Genomic DNA, 26,332 nt, shown 5'->3' with positions numbered 1-26,332 from the left:
CTGAAACAACTTAGCACGCAAAGCCACATTGTATCAATCATAAGTATTCCAATATTCTGTGTGCCTGGGGTAGCTTTGGTTTTAATTAGATCAGCTAAAAATTGCTGTGATACATGAGAACCTTATTCTGCAGCCATTCTTGGTCCTAGCACTGTTGATTGTAGGCTTCTTTTCTCTTGCTGTTCTAGATTGTGGTCTTCGTAATGTGCTGGGGACATCTAGTCTCCTCTGGGAGACATTTATGTAGCGTCCTACAGCATATTTAGAAGGATACCAAGCTGCCTGTCCTCAGTTGTGAGCGCATGTGGCCAAATGTGTGAAGGCGTTAAGATGATCCCAAAGCCTGGGTCATGGGGTCCTGCTGTGAGAGCCCTCCCCCCAGGAATCCCCACTTCCAAAAATAGATGTTAATTTCTCTTTTCCCCCAAAACTGGTGTACACTGGGGATATTTAAACACATTTAACATCACCCTTCTGCCCCCAAAGTGCTTAAAATCTCTGAAAGGACATGACATCGGCATGTAACTTCTCACCCATAGGGATTTATTTTATAACTGTTGTGCAGACAATGTATGACAGAGCTAGGAAGCTTAGACCATGAAGTCTGTACTTTAAGGCAAGTAAGCAAGCAAGTTTTCCTGGAAAAGCTGGGGTTTGAGAAAGGCCGTGAGGCTTGGGTTAGATTTGAATAGATGGATGGAAAGCAACAGACCTTTCAATCCTGAAAGGTCTCTAAAGGCAAGAGAGCAGGAGTCTCTAAAGGCAAGAGTGATTAATCAGTGGTGTGATTAAGGTGTAGGGAGCACATTAGCATGTTGCTTTAGGTAATATGGGAGATGATATCAAAAAGAAGTTGGGGGCAGAATGCAGAGAGCCTTAAATGATGACTTAACTTTTTGATTCAGGCTAAATTACCTAACTTTGAGTTTCCGTTTCTTATGTGTGAAGTGAGGGGATTTGATTAGTAGATAGTATCCTAAGAAATTTTCAGATCTGACTTAGAAATAAAGATATCAGTTTTCTAATTAATCTTATCCTGAAATAATGATCAGTTAGTCGAAACTATTCAGGAAAAAATAACAGGGTAATATTAATACCTAACTTTTATTGAGCACTTAGTAAGTGCTGGATCCTCATCACTTTGGATTAGGCCATTCAATTCTTACAGCAAGTCTATGAATTAAAGTCTATTGCTCTAATTTTTTCAGGTGAGTGATGACATAAAAAGTCTTAGTGTCCAGAGTCACAATTAAACATATTCCTCTGTCCTGCGTGGTCTGAACATGTTGAGAAATAGCAGATCTGAAAACATGGTTAAAAGATCTCTTACAAAAGAGGCCAGGGTGGAGCACAAGGCTCTGCACGGGCAGGCAGTGGGCGAGCTGACAGGACACCTCACTCCATGTGAGTGTGTCAGGACTGCTGGGCTGAGACAGGGCCTGAACCGGGGTAGGGCGGCGTGAAGTGAAAGAGAACAGGGTCCTTATCAGAAAGGACAGGGTCCTTCCTTCCCGGGAAGAATGACGGTGAGGGCATGCTAAGCGTCACCAACTGCTTATTTTTCCCAGACTGGCTATTCACATCCATCATGCCTCTTCACTGGGGAAGAGTGAGTTAAGGAGGGCAGAGAGGCCAGGATATTTAGAGAAAAATCTTCCCTTACAGAGAATGGGAGCAGGTGAAAGGCACTGCACCCCTACCTTAAGAAAACATGATGTTTTCTACTTGAGATACCTTAGTTGTAAGAAAGAGGCAAGGATGAGATGGTTTTTCAAGGTCTTGTTTATTTTTGACTGTGTGGTTATAATTCTATGAATATCCAAAGGGATTGCAGAGGAGGGGCTAATTTCCTGCCTCTGGTTCCTCAGTATGAGGGGGCTCTGTGTTTGCATTCCAGGAGATCTGTTTTAATGATTAGATACACTTTTGTTGTTGTTCTTAGTGGCTTAAAATGTAAGTTCAGGATATTGTGAATTGTTTGAATTTATAGGCCAGCAGACACTGTGAGAAATATCCCCCACATTTTCGAGCAGATTCAGGCTACAGAGGTTTATGACAACTTGTGTGGTTTGCTGTCATCGATCACTTGATGATAATTACTGTTTGGGGAAAAGACACATTCTAATTTTTGGTGCTTCTTTAGGCTCAAGTTGCTCTCATTTATTCATTCGCAGATATTTATTGGGTGACTTTAGAGTCAGTTTTAGGCACTGGAGACCTATAGTAAGGAGAGCAGATACAAATTCCTACCCCCTGAAGCTTGGATGCTAGCAAGTATAAAGAAACAAGGGTTTTCATGGTGGCTCAGATGGTAAAGAATCTGCCTGCAATGCAGGAGTCCCTGGGTTGGGAAGATCCCTTGAGAAGGGAATGGAAACCCACTCCAATATTCTTGCCTGGAGAATTCCGCAGACAGAGAATCCTGGTGGGCTATAGTCCATGAGGTTTCAAAGAGTCGGACATGACTAAGCGACTAAGCATGCACATTAAGAAGTGATCAAATGGACATATATAAAATATATAGTATGTGAGGTGGTGACAACTTTTATGGAGAAAAGTAACATGCAGAAGCAAGATAGTAATAAGACAGTTCCTCTGGTCAGGAAAGACAATGGCAGGGCCAAGTTTAAGTGAAGACCTGAAGGCATGGAGGGCTGAGCCATGCAGTTGTCGGGGAAGATATTTCGGCGGAGGAAATGGTGAGCACAGTGACCTTGAGATGTGAGAATTCCCAGTGCTGGACCTTTCAAGCCATTTTACTCTGAGCGAAATGAGTTTTGAGGAGAAGGGTGGCGTGATCTTCCATTTGTATCCCTCTGGCTCTGGTTTGAGGACGACTTGTGAAGGGGAGCATGGTGGTCTGGACTAGGGTAGCAGTAGGGGAGGTGGTGAGCAGTCATAAGAGTCTGGATGTATTTTGAAGGTAGAGTTAATAAAATTTGTTAAAAGATTTTGTGTGTGGTATGAGAAGAATTAAGGATGATTTAGTCAAGTTTTTGGTCTTTAGAGTAACTGGGAGGATGGAGTTGCCATCTACTGACATGGTGAAGAGGTGGAAGTTTGGGAGTAGGAAGGTTGGAAGTTTACTTTTGGATGTGTTGATGTGCCTAGTGACTATGCACAGGGAGAGGATCCAGGGGCAGTTGAATTGATGAGAGAAGAACTTATGTAGGAATCCTGGGCTGGAGATATACAATGGTGAATGCATTGGAATTCATGAGACAGAATGACTACACCACGTTAGGGAGGGTACATGGAGAAGAGAAGTCTGTGACCAGGTCGTGCAGTACTCCAGTGTGTATCAGTCATGAGAATAGAGGAATGTGAGAAGGGAGAATGAGAAGAGGAGACCACCGAGGGAAAGATGAGAACCAGTGGAGAATGGTGTTTTGGAAGCTAAAAAAAGGGGGTGTTTCTTAGGAAAGAGAAACAGCAAGTAAGAAGATGGAGTCTGAACCATCGGTTTTAGCACTGCGGAGTTACTAGTGACTTTGGCAAGAGCATGATTGGACTGGGTTCAAGAAAGAACAAGATTGGGAAGAGAAGATTCGAGAAATCTAATACGGTCAATTTTTTGGAAATGTTTTGCTATAAAGGGCAGTGAAGTAATAGGAAATTAGCTAGAGATGGATGTGGCATCAAGAAGGTTTTTGTGTGTTTGTTAAAGGTGGGAAATATGGCAGTTTATTTATTTGCTGGTGGGGACAGTCTAGTGATGGGGGAAATTGATGAGGAAAGAAAAAGAGGACAGTTGCTAAAGCTGTCTTGCAAAGGCAAGAGGGGCTAGGTTGTGTACATGAATGAAGGCTTTGCTCCTAAGTAAGATCACAGACAGTTCATCCATACTGGGGATAGGAGAGTGGGATGGACCAGGCATGCAGAAATGCCAGTGGGTTGTATCAAAATTCACTGCTTCTGAGTCAGGCTTGGGTAATTAGTGACTGCAATGTGGCTTTAGTGTGGCCCTGGCTCTCTGTGCTTATGGAACTTATGGCTCACACAAACCTTTACATGCCTATAACTGTGGCCCTTCAGCCGTGCGGGATGACAGTTGTAGAGTTTTGCACTTTATTTTATTTATACTTTTTTGGCTACATCACAGGGATGTGGGATCTTAGTTCTCAGACCAGGGATCAAACTCATGCCCCTTGCATTGGAAGCTCAGACTCTTAACCACTGGGCCACCAGGAAGTCCCTAGTTTTGCATTTTAAAATTGCACATGGGTAATATTTTAATAAGTAGCTAATTTACATTTAAGTTAAAATAGTTAAAACTTACAGAATCCTTTGGATTTAAATTTTAATCTCACTTAAACCTCTTCTATGACTTTAGAACTATTACTAACCTCCAGTTAACAACTGTGGAGAGGGCAATGGCACCCCACTCCAGTACTCTTGCCTGGAAAATCCCATGGACGGAGGAGCCTGGTAGGCTGCAGTCCACAGGGTCGCTAGGAGTCAGACAGGACCCAGCGACTTCACTTTCACTTTCACTTTCATGCATGGGAGAAGGAAATGGCAACCCACTCCAGTTCTTGCCTGGAGAATCCCAGGGATGGGAGAGCCGGGTGGGCTGCCGTCTGTGGGGTCGCACAGAGTCGGACACGACTGAAGCGATGCTGCAGCCGCCGCCGCTGCCGCAGCAGCCTCAGTTAACAATTGAGGAAGCTGAGCCTTTAGGAAAAAGAACTTGCTCAAGTTCACGTGTCGACTTGCTGCTTTTTGACACTATAATCTGTTCCTTGACCATACTCTGTATTGCTTTGTGGAAGTATTTGGTGCTGTGAAATGTATCATTTCTGAATGCAGTAAATTAACATTGGTTTGCATATGTGATTGTAGCATGAGATTACCATTGATAACTTTGAGCTTTACCCACCCATCCCTTTATTTTTCTCCCCAAGACCTAGAATTTAAGAGCCTTTTACAAAGTTTTTGAAGCTGCAGTAGAGGAAAAATTGGTTGGTTGGCTGCAGATAGGCCATCATCATTCTTGTTTTCCTTTATAACTCAGGTCTTCAATTAGAAATTGCCAGCAAGATGTTCCCTCTATTCTGAATGAGTGTGATCTTCAGTGTCAAGGTGATCAGAATTGAAAATTTTCTTTGGCTCCTTGTTTGCTATGTGTCAGGCTTTCTAGGTCTGCTTTCTCATTTATAAACTAAGGGTAATAATACTTACCAACTGTGATTGTTGTAAGAATTAGAGAAGGTGTATTCCCCAGGACAAAGCACAGTGCCTGATATTTATTCTGTAATACATGGCAGGTGACTGGGTAGCTCCGTTGTCCGTTCCATTAACTACTGTCCTACGGGGTGGTAGCTTGAGGGAATATTAAATGCATCTTTTTCTTTAATCCCACCTGGAAAATGACTCATTCAGAGTTTAATTTCAAAATTGTTTCTTGTGTGTACATTTTAGGAATGGTTTATTATTTAAAGTTGGAGAAGACAAAGCTCTATACAAACATATCATCTTTATTTTGAATAAAAGTTCAGAACATATTGTCTCACAGTGGAAAAATGGATTCACCCCAGAAAATCTAGGATGTATGGCTTACTGTCAGCATGAAACTCTGGGTATCCTCTTGGGTGTGGAGGAGACGCCCTGCATTTTTCCTAAATTTTCTAGTTGTTCAGTTGCTTAATCCAGGCATCAGTATATTGTCTAGATTTTGGATGTGTGAATTCCCTTCAATGGAGATGAGAAATCCATGCATTAAAATGAAATGTTGTTCTTTCTTTCCCCGAAACAGTAAACCGATGGTTAAAGAAAGAGTTACAGCTGGAATCATTGGTGCGGCGAGATGCTCCTGGGCTGTGGATAGTTAAGTCAGAGTTGTGGATCAGCAGAGACAAAGCAAATGTTCTCCAGTTACCCGTGTTACTAACTCATACATAGTAAACACATCCTACTGATAAGAGTCCCTGGCGAGGACAAAGTCTTGTATGAGATGATACTGGGAATACTGAGATAAACGGGGAATTACTTATCCTCCAGGAATTAGTTTGGGGTTGGCTGTGTCCGTCCATTTCCAAGAGCCCAGTTCATCCCTTCCTGTGGAAACCTCCTACTCCATCACCCTGTTTCTGTGACACTTGAGTTCATTCTCTCAAATTTCAAGTTCTTTCTCTCAGCCAGATTTTATGAAATCATCTGTGCATACACCAACACCTATGCAGGTCTTCATGATGTAGAGAGACTGTAGAGAGGCAGGAATTGGGTTGCTTCTGCTCCCTGGAAGCAGGCTTCACTTTACTCTGTGATATGACCCTCCTCACTCCTTCTCTGCCTAGTGAATATGTACAGCTGTGTCACTGGCTGTATACACTTGATAAAAATAGGTATTATGTTTAAATGCACTGGTCATTATAAGTGGTGTAATGGTAACAAACATGCAGTCAAGGAATTTCCAGGTTGCAAAATACCTTCATTTGTCTTTTGGTACTTTACACGTTGTTTGAGTTATTTAAAAAGTAGGAAAATAATGAAAACTTACTGATTGTTGGGGCTTCTCTGGTAGCTCAGCTGGTAAAGAATCCAATATGGATTCTGTGGAATCCAACCCAGATTCTGCAATGTGGGAGATCTGGGTTTGATCCCTGGGTTGGGAAGATCCCCTGGAGAAGGGAAGAGCTGCCCACTCCAGTATTCTGGCCTGGAGAATTCCAAGGACTGTATAGTTTGTGGGATCACAAAGAGTTGGACATGACTGAGTGACTTTCACTTCATGGGATTCCCTGGTGGCTCAGATGGTAGAGTCTGCCTGCAATGTGGAAGACCCTAGTTTGATCCCTGGGTCAGGAAGATACCCTGGAGAAGGAAATGGCAACCCACTCCAGTGTGGAAAATCACGTGGATGGAAGAGCTTGGTGGGCTACAGTCCATAGGGTCTCAAAGAGTTGGACATGACTGAGTGACTTCACCTTTCACAGTGATTTTATAAAACACTTTAAGAACATAGGTTGTAGATTCATTTATGGGTCCAATATGCTAATGTATTACATAAAATCATGAAGCTTCCATAGGTGAGGAATCTTTGTGAATCATATAATTTTTTTCATACCTACTTTGTCATACCTATAGGGCTAGTCTGAGGCTAGAATTATGAAGGTGGAGAACTTTTAAATTCATGCTCTTAGAGTTTCTTTTCCATGTGTTCTTTCTTCATTCTTGTTGCCCTGCTTGTTTCCTTTTGCCTTCAAAATTGTTTCTGTTAAGGAAGAAATGGTTCATTTAATGTGTTGTCTTTCCCAAGGATGTTTGCATTTCAGCTGACACAATACTCACATCTGGCGAAACTTGGCTAAACAGTTAAGTTCTAACTGTGCAATTCAATTAAACATGTGAGTGGCCACCCATGTTATAAAGTGGACCCTTAATATTGAATTTGTATTCCAATGAGGGTCTTCCCGTGTAAGGAGTATGGTGCAAAATAACAATGCTGTCTGCTCTTGACTAACCAGTACTTGTGTATTCAACTTATAGATCCTTTTTACTCCATTCTCCTCATTTGCTGAAAATATTTTGTGATTTATGGGACACAAACATGATAAAGCAAAGGAAGTGTATGGGCTTTGGAGTGTGATGTGAAGATACAGCTGAGCTTCACAGTTATGTGACCTTGGACACACACCTCCTGAATCTCAGTTTCCTCACCTGTGAAGTATGCTTATTAGGGTTGGTATGGTGGAAAAATATGTATCAACTGCAGCACCATAAACTACAGTGTATAAATTACAGGCCAGTGGTAGATATAGTACAAAGTACATTGTATTTAATACACAAAACTATTGTGATAAGTATAAATTCTAGGATTCTTATAAGGAAAAAATTAAAGCAATTAGGAAAAATATCTTCTACATAGTAGCAACTTTGTTAAAAGTCTGTAGCAGTTATTAATTATATCAATGATACATTAATTGAGTGTATGTCTTGGTTATAAGCAAGCTTGATAAATTTATGGAAAGTTATTTTATTCATATTCTCAAACACATAAATGAGATGAGTATTCACATGTAGTGAAATTTTTTAAAAATTAAAAAAAAATGATTAATTTAACACAGAGTTACCTAAATGTGTTTGAGAAATGATTTGAGTTCTCAAAACTTACTGCTTATGAGACAATTCAAGAATATATTTATTATGCAAGTTGAGGTGCAGTCTTGTGAGGTGGACCCTTGATGCCTGTGTTACATCTTCCTGTGTTCTCTTGTTACACAGGATTCTACAGTTCTGTTTTTTCACCCCACAGATTTACCAATAAAGAGACAGAGAGAGTATGAGCTGGTGACTCCTGTCAGCACGAATTTTGAAGGACACTATCTCTCCCATATTCTTTCTGCAAATCACAAAAAGAGGTCAACGAGGGACGTGTCTTCCAACTCTGAGCAATTGTTCTTTAACATCACGGCATTTGGAAGAGATTTTCATCTTCGACTAAAGCCCAACACTCAGCTGGTAGCTCCTGGTGCTGTTGTGGAATGGCATGAGGCATCTCCGGTGCCTGGGAATATAACCGACCCCATTAATGATCATCAGCCAGGAAGTACTTCGGAGAGAATCTGGAAAACCGAGCCTTTGCAGACCAACTGTGCTTATGTTGGTGACATCATGGACATTCCAGGAACTTCTGTTGCCATTAGCAACTGTGATGGTCTGGTAAGACTCCTTGCCTTTTGTGTCTGTGTGTTTGCAGGTGTTTGGGAGTGCAGCATGGGTTCAGCATGGTTTGGAAGGTAGAGGTGGAAAGAAAGCCTCATTATTATATTTCAAGTTCAGGAACAAGCATTAGAAAGCATTTCACTGTCAAAGATGTGTGCTTTGGCTTCATTTTGACATGAAGACATTAGTCTAAGAAACCAAAGACAACTACTTTAGCGTTGTTTGCTTATATGTCCACTTGCGTCACATTGGGAATTTTATTTCCTTACTTCTTTAAAATCATCCTGACAACTTTTTAAAGAAGCATAGATTCCTTCAAAATGATAGTATTTCCGTTCTTATGAGGAAACATTAGGTATTTTATTAAAGAAAATATTTAGAAAGCATTCTTTTGCACACCCCTCAGAATGCTGAAATGGGAAACAAGGTGCTTCTCTGTCAGAATTTGTTCAAATTGCATTAGTGTATGAACCTGAGGTGTAGTTCTCTCGCTATGGTGGCTTTACTTCATTTTCTCTTGCTTTTGAATGAAATACCTATATATTGTTATTCACTTTTGTGGTTGAGGCTAATAGTAACTGACCCTTCTTCACACACTCTGAGGATGTGAAATATTTTTGTCTTGCATCTCCAGATGTTATTTGAGAAGTGTGTCAATGTTTATGCCTCTTCCATTCATAATTGACTCCAAGCCTTTGTTCAAAAAGAGCAACCATTTTTCTTTCTGTGGTTGCCAGGCTGCTGTTTCTTGGGAGTTCACAGCTATTCTTTTTGTTTTGTCTCTCTTCTGGGAGTTCTCAAAACAATCCTTGCATTCCTTCTACCTTGGCTCGTCCCAAACAGTACCTTGAATCTTCTGCTGCTGCTGCTGCTAAGTCACGTTAGTCGTGTCCGACTCTGTGCGACCCTATAGATGGCAGCCCACCAGGCTCCCCCGTCCCTGGGATTCTCCAGGCAAGAACACTGGAGTGGGTTGCCATTTCCTTCTCCAATGCATGAGTGAAAAGTGAAAGTGAAGTCGTTCAGTCGTGTCTGACTCTTAGCGACCCCATGGACTGCAGCCTACCAGGCTCCTCCGCCCATGGGATTTTCCAGGCAAGAGTACTGGAGTGGGTCGCCAGTGCCTTCTCTGGAATCTTCTGCTACTGTCCTCTTAATGCATAAGCACAACCCAAAGGAGTTATGATGCCGTATTTTTTACTCAAGGCCTGTTGAGTTCATGGTTGCAGGCTTTATCTGGAGGTCTTGTACTGCCTCTAGATATTCTATAGGGCTTTAGAAGCCTGAACAGAAAACTGAAGAGAGCGTGTGTGGCAGGTCTCCTAGTTGGACCCTTTCAGTTTAAGATTCACAGCATCTCATTGGTGCTAGACCATGCTATGGGGTTTGAAGACACAAGGAATCTCTAAGATTCTTCTCATTCCACACAAATGTTTAATAGATCTGACTTAACTAAATTACTGACTAAAACAATAGAAAGAAAACATCTTCTAGAAGACAAAGTTTAAAATATTCACCAAGAGCTTGATTCAACAGTACTAGAGTATAAAAGGAAATAAATTCCATAAAAGGTACTATTTTATAACACTTCTAAGTATATTGAGTATAAAACTTAATTCAATGTTATTTTTAAGTTTTATTGCATAAGAAGATTACGTACTTTTTATCTCCCTGGTTAAGACTGAAGCTTGGGCTAGGAGATTTGAAACTTGAAAATCAGTTTAAAGAAGGCAAAAGGCAAGAAAATTATTTTAATAGTGAGTTTTTTAAACCTGACTTAGCAATCAGTGTTTTTCTTACTGTACATGTCAAATGATCTAATCATAGATACAGAAATATAGGGCAATAGTTGTAAGGAAGAGGAAAATAGGTATACAGTATGAATATACATTAATTATTAGGATTGATTTCTCATTTTTAAGGTATGGTGTTAACTGTTGACATAGTGTGTCTGTTTGTGTGCATGTGCACAACTCAACCAGTGTATTTATTTGTTCCATTCTTTGATCCTTTAATTAATTAAAACATATTTCTGAGAAGTCAATTCTGGGCAAGCGCTGTTCCAGGCATTGTGAAATGATGAATGGTCATGATTACCATTCTCATGGAGCTCAAAGAGGTTAAATTTGCCATAGATTTTAAGTGTCAAAATATCTGGTATACATGTATGTGTATATACACACACACACACACATGCATACTAAAATTATGTTCAACTTAAAAAAGTTGTGATAAAGGGAAGTATCTTCTGGAGAGATTTTATGAATGGGGACAGAGTTTCTAACCAGGCATACATGGCTCAGGCCTTGAGCTTGATCTTGGAAAAGAGAGGAGTCCAGCCTATAGCAGGCAGTGCTGACTATGTGGGTGTACCTAAACAGAAGGCTTTTTAGAGTTTCCAGCTCATAGCAGCTATGGAGGAAGAGTAAAGATGACGGCAGGACTAGAAGCTCAGTAATAGAGAGCAGATCAATAGAGTGATGACTACTACTTCATTAAGCTGGGGACAAATTCTTAAAATTGCATTGGATAGAATAAGCATCTTAGCTGAAATTAAGTAGGAAGTAAAACTGATGTGAATGTAAATAAACTTGACTAATTAGCAGATTCTTAAACCCTTTTTTGTTCCTTTAACTTGCTGTGTAGGGGATTTAAGTTTGACCTTCTTGACCTTAGGAAGAGAAACAGGGATACTGAGATCACATAGATGCCTGAGGATTAAGCTGATGGGCTAGAAAGCCATTTCCCTGGGAAACTCTGGGATTATAACCAAATCTAAGTTGTCTTAGCAGAAAGCAGAGCCCCTCCTCGCCTAAAAATGCCAATGGGACCATCTCTGCTCAGCAAGATGAAGTGAAGTATCCTGCTATGGAAGAGAAAGCCAGTGAAGCCTACCTGGATGGGTCTAATGTAGATTATTGTCGATGAGATTCCTGTGATCTGATTATCTATGTAGGTCTTTTGAAACTCTTAGTCATAGGGAGCAGCCACAGGTATTTATTTTTCACTGAGATTGGGAAGCTCTTACCATGGCCTTTTCCCTGAGTGAAACCCCTTACCTCTTTTTCTCTAATGCTACCTTGCGGCAAACTATGTATATATGAAATAGATAGTGGTCTGAGACAGAATTAATTTATATTAAACAGAAGGCTGTGATTTGTAAAAAAAAATAAAAACAACAGTACTGCTCAAAGAGTGTCCATACGCCCAGGTCAAGATAAATACTGAAGGTGAGACTATATAAAGAAACTTTATGACACTTTGACATAGTTATTATATTTGTGTTGGCTGCTGCTGCTGCTGCTGCTAAGTCACTTCAGTCGTGTCCAGCTGTGTGTGACCCCATAGACAGCAGCCCACCAGGCTCCGACCTAACAGTAAAAACAAAAAATAAAAAGCTGAGGCTGCTATTTTGTGTCTTTTTTGTTTTTTTCCTAGTAATTAGTTTTTCTTGTATTTTACAAAATTATCAGCCCAAGAACAATTGGGGAGAAAAGAAACAGTTTATTTACCCCAGGTAGTTTGAAAAGCAAGTAGTAATACTTAGCTATTCCTATTCCTCTGAACATCAGAAACTTGACTGAATACTACTTATTCCAGGTAACTATGAAATGGTCCAGAGAAGGCGTTGGAGAAGGAAATGGCAACCCACTCCAGTGTTTTTGCCTGAAGAATCCGAGGGATGGGGGAGCCTGGTGGGCTGCCATCTATGGGGTCGCACAGAGTCAGACACAACTGAAGCAACTTAGCAGCAGCAGCATGAAGTGATCACAGGAAAGTTCCCTTAACTTGGACATTATGGAGGAAGACAGTAAATTGCCTTAAGTGACATATGCAGAGCCAAGGTCTAGAATGTGATATGAAAAAGATGTCTAACTCGTGTCTGACTCTACAACCCCATGGACTGTAGCCCACCAGGCTTTTCTGTCCATGTGGTTCTCCAGGAAAGAATGCTGGAGTGAGTAGCCATTCCTTTCTCCAGGGGATCTTCCCAACCCAGGGATCAAATCTATGTCTCCTGCATTGCAGGCAGATTCTTTACTGCCTGAACCACCAGGGAAGCCCGGACATAGATGTACATGATATCTAAAATCTTATTCTGTGCATTTCTGAAATCAACATCAAAGTGTTTTGCATGAAGGAATTGACAGTGATTTTCACCCACTGTGGCCAAGAACCATATCTGTTCTGCCTAGGATGACCTTTTTTGAATCTTTGTCAAGATTATCTTTTATGAATGATAGCTAATTCTTTACCGATTACAGCTTTATGTCTTCTCTTACTGTAAGTGAGAATTGTTACGGTATTCAGTCATGGAGTTGTCCTTGTTTTCTGACAGCATCCAATTTTTAAAAAGCCCAATTCTCTAGATCCTCCTCCAAATTATCCTGCCAAAGCCTAAATCCTGTTAATAGGTTCTTTCTAAAGCTCTCTTACTGAGATGCTTATGCTTCCCTCTGGTGTGTGTTCTGGCTCCCGGCAACATAATAAACCCAGCTTGTCAACTGCAGATGAGTTCCTAGTGGTCTTTGGCTGGAGGCCATTGACGTGTGTTACCCTTCTGCTTCTGCGTCTCTACAGTGAGAGTCCAGTGGTCAGGAGTCATGGTGATGGCAGGCATTTCACACACTTCTAAGTGGGAAGATGCTTCTGGCTGAGAATTCCAGCTGAAAATAGATTTCTTTATTCCACAGAGCCCTGGCATTTGCCCTATAACACTATTAAATCTCCCCTGTGAGTAGTGGCGACTCACAGTCATATTTTGTGGTCTTCAAATTTGCCAAAATAAAGGGTTATTTGGTTAGTAGTCTTTATGTCGTGTGTTCATAACATAAGGGAACTGGATTTTTCTAGACTTATGAGAACGATATCCCTTTGTTAATTGCTCTGGATTGTCATCAGAGGAAACTGGTTGAGACTGGAAGAACTGACTGATGATGGCTATTTTGGATTATCCAACTCAATGATTTCCTTGTGGGCTGACTTTATGATCAAGGCAGCTTATTGAGGACAGAAATTTTCAATATTTTGCAACATTTGAAATCCTTCTTCCAGATGAAATCACTGTGCGTGCATGCATGCTAAATTGTTTCAGTTGTGTCTGACTCTTCACGATGCTGCAGACTATATCCTGCCAGGCTCCTCTGTCCACGGGATTCTCCAGGCAAGAATACTGGAGCGGGTTGCCAGGCCCTTCTCAAATGAAGTCACTAGGGGTTATCTAATAAAATAACATGTAAAATGGATAAATTCAGGAAAGGCCAGGAAAAACATAGGTGTTTTTTTTTCCCTCCTAACTCCTGTTTATCCTGCCTTGTTCTTGAGACCACTCTTAGCCATCCTGAGGCTTCTAATAGGACATCTCCACTATTAGGTTAGGGAGTCTTGGAAGCTTAAAACTTGGGAGCCATAGGCAAAACCTCTTTTCTAAAATGTGTGATAGTCACATCTGATTAGTATTGGAGGTAATTTACCCTTTTTAGATTTGGGGCATGGCCAAATGAAGTCTTTGTGGACAACCACAAACTTATAAAGCAAACAGCCTTCAGACGTCCCTGCCTTAAGACTTCTGCTTTGGGATTTGGTCCCTTCAGAAACATGTCCTCTGTATGCCTATTTCACTAAGTCCAGCTGCAGAGGCACTTTTTAAAAAGTCTATTTTAAAAAGTATTATGAGCCAGTGTGCCTGGGATTAAGAATATTTGACTAGTGATTATAAATACAGCTCAATCTGGTAAATGAAATGTTTGATACTAAAAATAGATACAAATCCGTAGCTATTTATAGTGGGTTTAGAGTTTTCAAGGACTGATCTTTAGATGTTGACATTTGAACGTCTGCTTTTATGAGGAGAACCTAATCTCTAAAAGCCAGTTGCCTCCTACCTTTTCTCCCCCAAGGAACTTGTCTATGGAAGATGTGTATTTTCCTGATGGGACAGAGGGAGTTTTTGTGTCTTAACCGTGTACATGTTGATTTAAGACACTTCAGTAGGTCTGGGGAACAAAGGACTGAAACCTCGTTTCACTTCCAGCCACCTACACCAGGCTGCTTTTAGCAATGCAGGGTTAGAAGATGCTCAAAGCACCTATACCCTTTTATTTCCATAAGTAGAAAGGAAAAACTAGTTATAAGTCCTCTAGTTTAACTAGTTTGGGAGAACCAGTACTGTGATAAGCCTCATTGCTTCTTACCTGAGATTTGGCCCCATAGGAGCTGACAGTATTAATCCTGCCTGTGCTGGATCTGGGCTGTTGGTTACATTTCCTACCCTGCCTTCCTCTCAGATAGGCAGCCTGGTTATGCTTATCTGTGGTGAAGCGGAAAAATTTAGCAAGTCTTTGATCATTTTCACATTTTGCACTTAATTTGTATAAATCCAGAATTATACATATGTCAAGCCTTTTGCAAAATTTTTGGCTATATTTCTCTTGTGTGATTTTGAAAATACTTCTTTTTAATAGTTATTTTGTAGCTGATATAAACTATTCATGTTTGTGGGTACCACTTGTTCAACTTATGTTTATTTTATTTATTTATATTTTCGGCCACACTGGGTCTTCCTTCACACAAGCGCGGGCTACTTTCTAGTTGATATGCTCAGGCTTCCCATGGCAGTGGCCTCTCTTGTTGCGGCTCACAGGTTACAGAGTGCTCGGGCTTCAGTAGCTGTGGTGCATGGCTTTAGTTGCCTCGTGACATGTGGGATCTTCTCAGACCAGGGATCGAACCCATGTCCCCTGCATTGGCAGGCGGATTCTTAACCACAGAACCACCAGGGAAGCCCCTTCAGCTTATGATTTTATTTACATCAATTTGATTATGGTTTATTTCCCATTACTGTCTCTAACTTTGATATAGTACATTTTTAAATTAAGTTTAAGGGTGAGCTAAAAATTGGGGAAAAAATAAATGTGGTATTTCACGTCTTTCTTTGTATAGGAATGGAAAACAGAAAATAAATAAAAGGGGAGGGAAAGTTGACCTGAGAAGTAATGCTTCCTATTCTTCTCAGTGCCATGGCAACTAGGACTTCATTATAACTTTAATACAGATTTTTAAAGATACTCAAGACACTTTAGGAACTGTGAAAATAGTGCTGACCACATCTTTAGTTTCTTCTTCTTCTCGGTAAATTATCACTAAAACAAGAACAAAAGCACAGCAAGATATTGATATGACACCTTTGTGCATAATCAGGCTTTGAAGTCACAGAGTTCTTGCAAACTAAACCCAGCCTCAAGGTCCTCGAGTGCAAAAACTGTTAATCGTGTGGCTGCATCTTTGCTTCTAGGAATACTGATCAAGTTAATAAAGCTTTTGGAAGAGCTAGGATATGTAAAGGGCTAGACTGATTGCTGTGAGCAATACTGAGGTAAGCTGGGCATAACCTTTGTCTTCCTCCAGGAATGCTAGATATAAGATATGCAAAAATAGAACTAAAGTACAAGGCAGGAATGTTTTATATGCTCTAAGACTAGAGTAGATTAAATGTGAGAATCCAGGTGATGGAAAGATTATTTATACCTGGAAGGATGATAGAAGGCTTCCTGGAGAAAGCAGTATTTGTGATCCCAGACAATTGGAAAGATAACCATGTATGTTAAAGTGACCACTGATGATGGCAGAGGTTGGGATGGGTAAGAGGAAGAGCCTCTGAGGAAAGTAGGAGATATTTGTGATGGCCATAAACATGAAGAGAGGATGGGGTAAGAAGATTTCATGAACTTTGTAATATATGTAATGAATACATGGGCGAGCCAAAGTAGTCTTGGTCAGTATTTAGCTGAATGAAGGAGCAAGTGCGGCTTCCCCTGTGGCTCAGTGGTAAAGAATCCACCTGCAGTGCAGGAGACACAGAGGATGTGGGTTCAATCCCTGGGTCAGGAAAAACCCCTGAAGGAGAGCATGGCAACCCACTCCAGTATTCTTGCCTGGAGAATCCCACGGACATAGGAGCTTGGAAGCCTACACTCCTTGGGGCTGCAAAGAGTCAGACACGACCAAAGAGACTGAGTGTGCATGCATGCACAGGAGCAAGTTTAATGCAAGAGGGAGAGAGAGACAAAAGAGGGTAGATCCTAGAGGTGTATGTATTAAGACCAAATTCAGTAACTGTACTTGATAATGACATGCTTGCATGGATATTCAGGATGAGAGGAGGGCAAGATTCGTATTCCTTAATTATGTTGCTTTTCTTTTTAGAAAGTCTTTGCTAAAGTTATGAAGCTTTTTCTCTGGAGTTTAGAGAGATTTTTCTCAGTAGCTTTTTTTGTTGTTTTTTTTTTCTAGAATTTATTCCCCAAATTTTTTCTAAGAGGGTTAAGAAAGTTGATTTTTAAAAATCTGACTTCTCCCATCATCTGGGTCCTTCAGTCTTTCAAGTTTGGTGAATGAAGTGCCTCATTTAACCTCTTTGTATTGGAGAAGGAAATGGAAAGCCACTCCAGTATTCCTGCCTAGAGAATCCTGTGGACAGAGGAGCCTCCATAGAGTTGCACAGAGTTGGACACAATTATAGCAGCAGCTTGGCTATAATTTCTTCCATCTGAAGTGTTCTTCTCACTTTCTTACTGTGTTGACTGTTTGTTCCTATCCCTTACTTCTTTTTTATTCTCAAAGGAGTATTTCTAATGTTGTTTTAGTGATTTTTGCTTCCAGCCTAAAGTAATTTGATCAAGTTTACCGAACTTTCAAAAAACAAGACACACCAAGATAACCCTGTCAATGAATGAATTGATTTCAGTGTTAAATCTCATTTTATTTTATGTCATTTATCATATCTACCAAATGTATATATGTGTGTAGAAACATATATATGCATGCATATATGTTTATATACATACAAACATACTTATATGCACCCATATATATGAAAAACCATAGAAAAAGTCGAGAAAAATCAATGTTTAATTAAATATTTTGATTCAAAGACCAGTGGCAAAATTTGTTGTTAGGTGTTTAGAGTTGGTGCAGAGCTGGAATGGCACTCAGGTCTGTTGACAACAAAACAGAACAGTTTTATCACCCCAAGTTACTTAAATATGCTCCTCACAGTGTGGGTGGTTAACAGAGATCATGACATGAACTAGCTTGTAGATTTTTAATACTGTTAGAAACATAGAGAGATTAATCAGAAATACAACTTAAAAGGGCAATTTTATTATTGTCAGTCTACAACAGTGAACTTGAAAAAACTGTTTAGAATAAAAAGCTCAACTATGCTTTTTGTATTATGATTAAGTTTGCAAAGTTAAAAAAAGTGCTGCAGTTACTCAACTCAGCCTGTGACCTAACATATGGAAAATAGTCTTCTATGAAGTGAATAGTAAAAATCCTGTAACTTTTAGATGACCTTCTCCAACTGATGCAGGGCTCCTTTTGTATCATCTTCTCTGAGGGGTACTCTAATCTGTGCTTTCTTGAAGACTTCTAATGATGAGAAGCTCTCTACTTTCCATCTTATTAATATGTAGCTCTGCCATATAGAAAAAACCGATTGACGGAGGAGCCTGGTAGGCTGCAGTCCATGGGGTCGCTAAGAGTCGGACATGACTGAGCGACTTCACTTTCACTTTTCACTTTCATGCATTGGAGAAGGAAATGGCAACCCACTCCAGTGTTCTTGCCTGGAGAATCCCAGGGACGGGGGAGCCTGGTGGGCTGCCGTCTGTGGGGTCGCACAGAGTCGGACACGACTGAAGCGACTTAGCAGCAGCAGCAGCAGCCATACAGAAAGTTCTTCCTTAGATTCTACTTAGAAATATAAAGTGAAAATATCTTATTCCATGTATTAGATTCTTTGCAGTTGACACAGGCATGCTAAGTGTGGTGGACTTCTTGTTGTTATTATTATAAAACTTCAGTTTCTTGCACTTGAACACTCAGTCATTCAGTGCATCACACAGTATACTCCTTCTGCTTTAGGAATAGTTCCCTGTAGTGGTCTGATAGAACCCATACCCTGGCTGGAATGGAGTTAATGAGGCATAGGTCATAATTTTAACATACCTCTCAGGCTTTTCATTTTGGTCAGTATTTTAAACTATGAATCTCAGAGAGAGACATTATGGAAATAGCAATAAAGAGTCCACGGCATTAGGTGGTATATACTGCTGTTGTTCAGAGTCTAGTTTTCATATCTTATCTCATATCTCTTTTATTTGTTGATGGTAGTTAATATGCTATCTTATATCTATTTTTGTTTCCAGTCTAAAGTTCTACTTGAAAAAAAAAAAAAAAGCATACAGCATTTTCTGCAAGTCTGTGGAGGCAGTTGTGAGGGGTAGAGGTGGAGATAAAGGTGGCATGGTGGGTCCCTAGCTCCAATTGCTAGAAAATGCATTTTTAAACTTAAATGGCATTATCAGAGTAGACTTTTGGGGTCTTCACTGAGTTTTTTGATTAGCTGATAGGACTTTCCAATTCCAATATAAAACAGTTCTGGAAGGCTTACTTCTGTCTGGTGATGTCTCTAAAAGTTGATGCTTGGGTGTCGTAAGAATATAGCAGGACCCAGTCTGAGCATGTAAGCCTAAGAAAAAATGCAGAACAGCACTTAGCAAGAGATTCTGTAAATGTTAGCAACCCAAACACAGTGGGAAATGTTTTATTTAGCACTATGTGTAAAACAATATGCATTTAACATAGTGATTAAAATCTTGGAGTAATACTTCCTTTGGGCTTGCAGGATATTTGATCTCGCTTATAGGGTGCCACTACATCATGCTTTCCTGCTTGGCTTCATATAGTCCTTTATTTTTCATTCCTAGCTTTGAGGATAATATTAACTGGCTGCCCAGACAAAAAAGCAGACCAATCATAGTGATGTGTATCCAGATAAAGTTAAATCACTGTAAGATCTCTGTTTCTGTTTGGTCAGCTGCATGTCATGGTCACCTTTGGCTTAATATGGTACCACACCCAGACTTAGCATAATGCTATAGGAAGTCCCTGAACCTTTTATATTGGTCCTAGATCCTAACCATTAATCTAAAAATTTCAAGGATAGGCCCATTTTTATATGCTATGCTTGGAAAAGTTTTAGAAACATGTTAACCTATGAGGATGTTTTGAAATTTGAACTTTACCCATGAAACTACCTTCTTAATCTTCCCCATACTTAAAACTTAGGGGTTTGAATGACATCAGTGATTGTTTTTGTTCTGCCTGTTCCATCTAATGTTTTGAAATACTTTGTAAACCAGATAAACTATTAAGTAATTAACAATTTTACACATTAACTATCAAAAATATACAAAATTGCTGGTCAAAGTTTCCAATAAGTATGAATTATAGTCTCTTTATACTGACTGATGATCTTTTCCAGTAAAAAGGTTTGATTATTCATAAACCTGTACTGTTTTGTTCAACCTTATGACACAGTAACAGTCATTGCCAGATCCGAATTGCTGCCTCCACTGGTTCCTAGAAGCCCAGAGATCTAAAATTAGGAAACTGTTGACTCTAAGTTTCCAGAGATTCCTTCTAGAACTAATGTTCTGTAACTCTGTAACTAAGTTTGTGGTCTCTTTATCCTTGTGGAGAGTGCATTCCTGGCCAAGGAAGAAATCATTGCTTCCTACTCATCATTTTTCATTTATCATGGTTGGGAGTGGAAATTGCATGTATGAGTGCCACTTTTGAGAAATGGTTACTCTCTAATATGCTCTTTCTGTTTTTTAAAATTTATTTTAAATCCATGAACTATCAACAAATCCTGTATTCTAGAGGGCTCCAAAGGACCCAGCTTCTATTACCATTTTGGGAGATTAATAGCTTAACTCCTAATGAAATGTGGAAATAATCAGTGTAGAGAGAAATCTATCTACCTACCTACCTATCTCTCGACCTACATATGTATGTGTATGTGTATGTATATGTAGAGAGAAAAACATTTATATTTTTATAAAATATTAAAAGCAGAAGAGACTACCCTTGGCTGTGTTGTAGGAGGAGTACCGAATTACCCCAGGATAGGAATGTGTGACGGCTCTGTTGATGCAGTCATTTCCCTGGAACAGTTCCTCATAGGTTACATTTGACGTATATGAAATCAAAGTTGAGAGTCATTGTTTTCCCCAAGGGGCCTCTAATCTTAGTGTGTATCAGGATCTCCTGAGGGTCTGTTAAAACACAGCTTGCTTATAGCCACCTCCGAGTTTTTGATTTAGTGGGTCTGTAGATGGACCTGACAGTTTACATTTCTAATACGTTCCCAGTTAGTGCCAGACACCATAACTCAACTGTCTGTTTCTTGTTTGTGTGCAATGACTCTGGATACTGGCTTTTCCCAGCTGACTTGCTTTCTCAAGTAAGGAATTGGAACTTTTTTTTTTTTTTGGTCTGTAATACTGTCTTGGCCCTTGCCCACTGCCCAGTTATCATCCCAGCCAGTTTGACTCAGCACCCATCAGTCCCAGATTGAATTAACTATGCACAACTGCAACTTCGTCTCTTGGTCTCCTTGCCCAGAGGCAACATATACATTGGAAACCTCAGAATGCCATCTTCCCAGGCAAAGTTCTGGCAGAATACAGAAACTTAAAGAAACTGTGAACTTGGACACATACCTTAATGTGTCTGATCCTTATATTCCTTTTTGATTCATGCAAAGATTTCCTGATGGTAGGGGGAGCTTTGAAGTGTATCCTCGTTTTAATTCTTCAGTAACCAATATTCACTACCAAGTGCTTGCAGTTTTCTAACATCACTTTGCTTTGGAGAACTGGTTGGGCTTCCCTGATAGCCCAGTTGGTAGAGAATCCGCTTGCAGTGCAGGAGACCCTGTTCGGTTCCTGGGTTGGAAAGATCCACTGGAGAAGGGATAGGCTTCCCACTCCAGTATTCTTCGGCTTCCCTGTGGCTCAGCTAGTAAAGAATCCACCTGCAACGTGGGAGACCTGGGTTCGATCCCTGGGTTGGGAAGATCCCCTGGAGAAGGGAAAGGCTACCCACTCTAGTACTCTGGCCTAGAGAATTCCATGGACTATATAGTCCATGAAGTCACAAAGAGTTGTACACAACTTAGTGACTTTCACTTTTCCCTTTGGTGGTGGGATTGTGCTGCGGGGCAACATGGAGACCTTGAGTTCTCCAGCTGTCCTGAGCTTTAGCAGTCTGGGGCCATCACAGATTTTGAGCTCTTATGAGTCAGTCCCATACTCTGTCCATCCATACACCATCTCAATACTACACTGAGCTGTATCTACGCTCTCAGCCTAGATGATCTCTTGTGATTTCATGGCTTCAAATACCATAAAGCAGTAACGACCCGCTGTGTCTGGCCCTGACCTCTGCTCTGACCTCTGGACTTGGATATGTGTCCTGCTGTCCATTCAGCTTCTCCACACGGATGTCAGATAACCATCTCAAATTTAACACGACCGAAAATGGTCCCATGACAGCTACCCCTGTGTGATTTGTCCACAAAGGAAAGTTTGGACCCTAATTCTCTAGCCAAAAATCTAGGCTTATGCCAGATTCCTCTTTTTCCTCATTTCTTTCACAAAATCCATAATGTAGTCTTGAAGTTGTTTTATAAAACATGATCTGAAAGTTGTTTTATAAAACATGTTCCGAATCTACTTACGAAATCTCCAGTGCTACAACTTTGATATAAACCCCTGTCATCTCTTTCCTGGATACTACAGTGACCTCCTATTTTTTATTTTTGGTCTATTTTTGCCCCTCTTCACCCTTCACATAGAAATTGAGGTGACCTTTCTAAATTTGATGAATTTTTCTCTATTTAAAGCCCTTTAGTCACTTCTCATTAAAATTCAGAATTATTACTATGACTTTTAAGACCCTATGTTAGTTGTTCTAATAATCATTATGTCTCATAATCACCTAAAGAGCTATTTTAAAGATAAAGAGGCCTAAATAGCAACTCCAAAATACAAATTCATTTGTCTGGGGTGGTATTGGTGGAGATTTAGTCACTAAGGCGTGTCTGACTCTTTGCAACCCCATGTACTGTAGCCCACCAGGCTCCTCTGTCCATGGGATTTTTCAGGCAAGAATACTGGAGTGGGTTGCCATTTCCTTCTCCAGGGAATCTTCCCTACCCAGGGATCAAACTGACATCTCCCAAGCTAGGCAGGTGGATTCTTTACCACTGAGCCGCCTGGGCTTCCCAATATGTAACTAGACTTTAGAATCATTGTTCTCTCCAAAAGGCCTCTAACCTTAGTGTGGATGAGAATCCCATGAAGGGATTGTTGCACCATAGATTTCTAGGTGCCACTTTGGGGTTTCTGAAGAGGAGCCTGAAAATCTGCATTCCTAACTAGTTCCAAACACTACCTTTGGAAACCACTGTATTACAAGATCCAGTCTCGGCACACTTCTCTGATGCCATTCCCTTGTTTATTATATTCAGTCTCTCTGGTCTGCCTTTTGTTTTTCAATCCAATTATTTTTCTGTCTCTAACCTTTTGTAAATGTCTCTTTAGCTCAGAACATTCTTTTCTAGATCTTCAAATAGAGGTTCCTTCTTTGGGTGTTAAATTCCATTTCCTCATAAAATATTTTTTGGTCATTCTAGGCAGAACAGAAACTTCAGTCAGTCTACAGTATAGTAGTGTTTTTAAACTATTTGTAGCCATTATTGGCATCTCAAATTTATCTTGAATTTATTTTTTACGTTTATTGTTGGGGGACTCTCTCTACTGAGGATGAGGACTGTTTTCCCTGGATCTTTAGCAATGTTTGGCACGCTATGTGCTCAACAAACCAATGTTGACAGATTGAACGGTGTGAATATTAGAATAGGAGATTGATTGCTGCTTGCAACGTGAATTAGAGACCTTTCACTGGTGTCTTCAAATTTTCCAGTGTGTAACTTTTGCATGACTAAGTCAGTGAGTTTATTTCTGCTTTGCAAACAAGTTCATTTGTATCTTTTTTTTTTTTTTTTAAGATTCTGCATGTAAGAGATATTGTACAATACCTCCCTCTCTATCTGACCCACTTCATTCAGTTCAACAATCTCTAGGTCCATCCATGCTGCTGCAAATGGCACTGTTTCACTCTTTTTAATGGCTAATATTCTATTGCATGTATATGCACCACCCTGCCTGCCAATGCAGGAGACGTGAGAGACACGGGTTCAATCCCTGGGTCGGGAAGATCCCTTGGAGGAGGGCATGGCAACCCACTCCAGTATTCTTGCCTGGGGAATCTAATAGACAGAGGAACCTAGCAGGCTACAGTCCATAGGGTCACACAGAGTTGGACACAACTGAAGTGACTCAGCACGCACACATACACCACATCTTCCTTATCCATTCATCTGTGGATGGACATTTAGGTTGCTTCCATGTTTTGGCTATCATAAACAGTGCTGAAACAAATATTGGGCTGTAGTTATCCACGCCCACATTTTTGTTCAATAGCATAGTAGAAGTATCGTATGTCTCTACAATTGATTTACTCCTGTTAAAAAAAGGAAACAGAAATCAGCATGTCATCATGTTGCCAAAAAAAATATAGAATTAAAATAAAAGACATTATATACATGTTATACTTTGGACTAATTTCTTGGAAGAAAATAAGCATATTGACTTTCTTGTCAAGGTTGTTACTGCAGCAACCTATGGTTCTTCTTTCTGAGCACTGATCACACATAAATTATTTAATGCTTTCCCAGCCTGCTAAACTGGAAACTCCATGAGAGTTGGAATTGTGTTTGTAGTGCTTACTCCTATGTCTTCAAAACCAGGCACCATCCCTTACAATAGTAGGTGCAGGTAAACATCTGATGAGACACACAAAGAATGAAGACACAGGACATTAACTCTGTGTCACATGCTATAATCTGTTCACTGTCATCTTCTAGGTTTTATGAACTTTAATTTGAATAAATGCTTTTGTACAGAGTCTCCCTCCACCTTCCTCTTTGTTACCCAGAACACTACCTGGTAACCTTTCATTTTTTTCCATGATTTCTCCTTGATGGAAAGTAAAAATTACAGAAAACCATTCCTCTTGTTTGACTTCTTTTAGACAAGAAATGGGTTTTTCCAAGTTTTGTGTCTCTTGGTAACTCTCAGTCTTTATATCCCTGTGAGTGAGTTTTCTCTCTTTCTGCCTCTCGCATGTGTGTGTTCTAAGTTGATTCAGTTGCATCAACTCTTTGTGACACCATGGACTGTATCCTGAAAGGTTCCCCTGTCCTTAGGATTGCCCAGGCAAGAATAATGGAGTGGGTTGCCATGCCCTCCTCCAAGGGAACTTCCGGACCCAGGGGACCTGTGTCTCATGTCTCCTGCATTGGCAGGCAGGTTTTTTTTTTTTTTTTTTTTCACCACTAGTACCACCTGGGAAGTACCTTCTTGCTTCTTGCTACTGCTATATGTGTTTGGTTGCTCAGTTGTGTTAGACTCTGTGTGACCCCTTGAAATGTAGTCTGCCAGGCTCCTTTGTCCATGGGGATTCTCCAGGCAAGAATACTGGAGTGGATTGCCATGTCCTCCTCCAGGGGATCTTCCAAACCCAGGGATCGGACCCAGGTCTCCCACATTACATGCAGATTCTTTACCATCTGAGCCCCTAAGTTGCTTCAGTCATGTCTCACTCTTTGTAACCCTGTGGACTGTAGCCTGCCAGGCTCCTATGTCCATGGTATTTCCCAGGCAAGAATACCAGAGTGGGTTGCCATGTCCTCCTCCAGGGGATCTTCCCAACCCAGGAATCAAACCTGTGTCTCTTATGTCTCCTGCATTGGCAGACAGGTGTTTTTTTTTTTTTTTTTAAACCACTAGTGCCACCCAGGAGGCCCCTTTCTGTTTTTTCAGTTCGGTTCAGTCGCACAGTCATGTCCGACTCTTTGCAACCCCATGAATTGCAGCACACCGGGCCTCCCTGTCCATCACCAACTCCCAGAGTTCACTCAAACTCATGTCCATCAAGTCGGTGATGCCATCCAGCCATCTCATCCTCTGTCGTCCCCTTCTCCTCCTGCCCCTAATCTCTCCCAGCATCAGAGTCTTTTCCAATGAGTCAACTCTTCGCATGAGGTGGCCAAAGTATTGGAGTTTCAGCCTCAGCATCAGTCCTTCCAATAAACACCCAGGACTGATCTCCTTTAGAATGGACTGGTTGGATCTCCTTGCAGTCCAAGGGACTCTCAAGAGTCTTCTCCAACACCACAGTTCAAAAGCATCAATTCTTCGGCGCTCAGCTTTCTTCACAGTTCAACTCTCACATCCATACATGACCTCAGGAAAAACCATAGCCTTGACTAGACGGACCTTTGTTGGCAAAGTAATGTCTCTGCTTTTGAATATGCTATCTAGGTTGGTCATAACTTTTCTTCCAAGGAGTAAGGGTCTTTTAATTTCATGGCTGCAGTCACCATCTGCAGTGATTTTGGAGCCCCCCAAAATAAAGTCTGACACTGTTTCCACTGTTTCCCCATCTATTTCCCATGAAGTGATGGGACCAGATGCCATGATCTTAGTTTTCTGAATGTTGAGCTTTAAGCCAACTTTTTCACTCTCCTTTTTCACTTTCATCAAGAGGCTTTTTAGTTCCTCTTTACTTTCTGCCATAAGGGTGGTGTCATCTGCATATCTGAGGTTATTGATATTTCTCCCAGCAATCTTGATTCCAGCTTGTGCTTCTTCCAGCCCAGCGTTTCTCATGATGTACTCTGCATATAAGT

The 26,332-nt window shown here is 40.6% G+C and overlaps 1 protein-coding gene across 2 annotated transcripts in view; it reads left to right on the top strand.

Annotated features, from left to right (window-relative positions):
- ADAMTS3 (ADAM metallopeptidase with thrombospondin type 1 motif 3) overlaps nt 1–26,332 on the top strand; it is a 277,975-nt gene that overhangs the window by 13,834 nt on the left and 237,809 nt on the right. For both annotated transcript variants that reach the window (XM_061420428.1, XM_061420429.1), the window contains exon 3: nt 8,255–8,661. In XM_061420428.1, coding sequence (XP_061276412.1) covers nt 8,255–8,661 — 407 coding nt within the window. The remainder of the gene's footprint in view (nt 1–8,254; nt 8,662–26,332) is intronic.

Source organism: Bos javanicus, chromosome 6, assembly GCF_032452875.1.
Source record: "Bos javanicus breed banteng chromosome 6, ARS-OSU_banteng_1.0, whole genome shotgun sequence".
Classification (NCBI taxonomy): Eukaryota; Metazoa; Chordata; class Mammalia; order Artiodactyla; family Bovidae; genus Bos; species Bos javanicus.
Note: the sequence above shows the minus strand (reverse complement) of the source record. Positions and strands in the feature narration are given on the sequence as shown.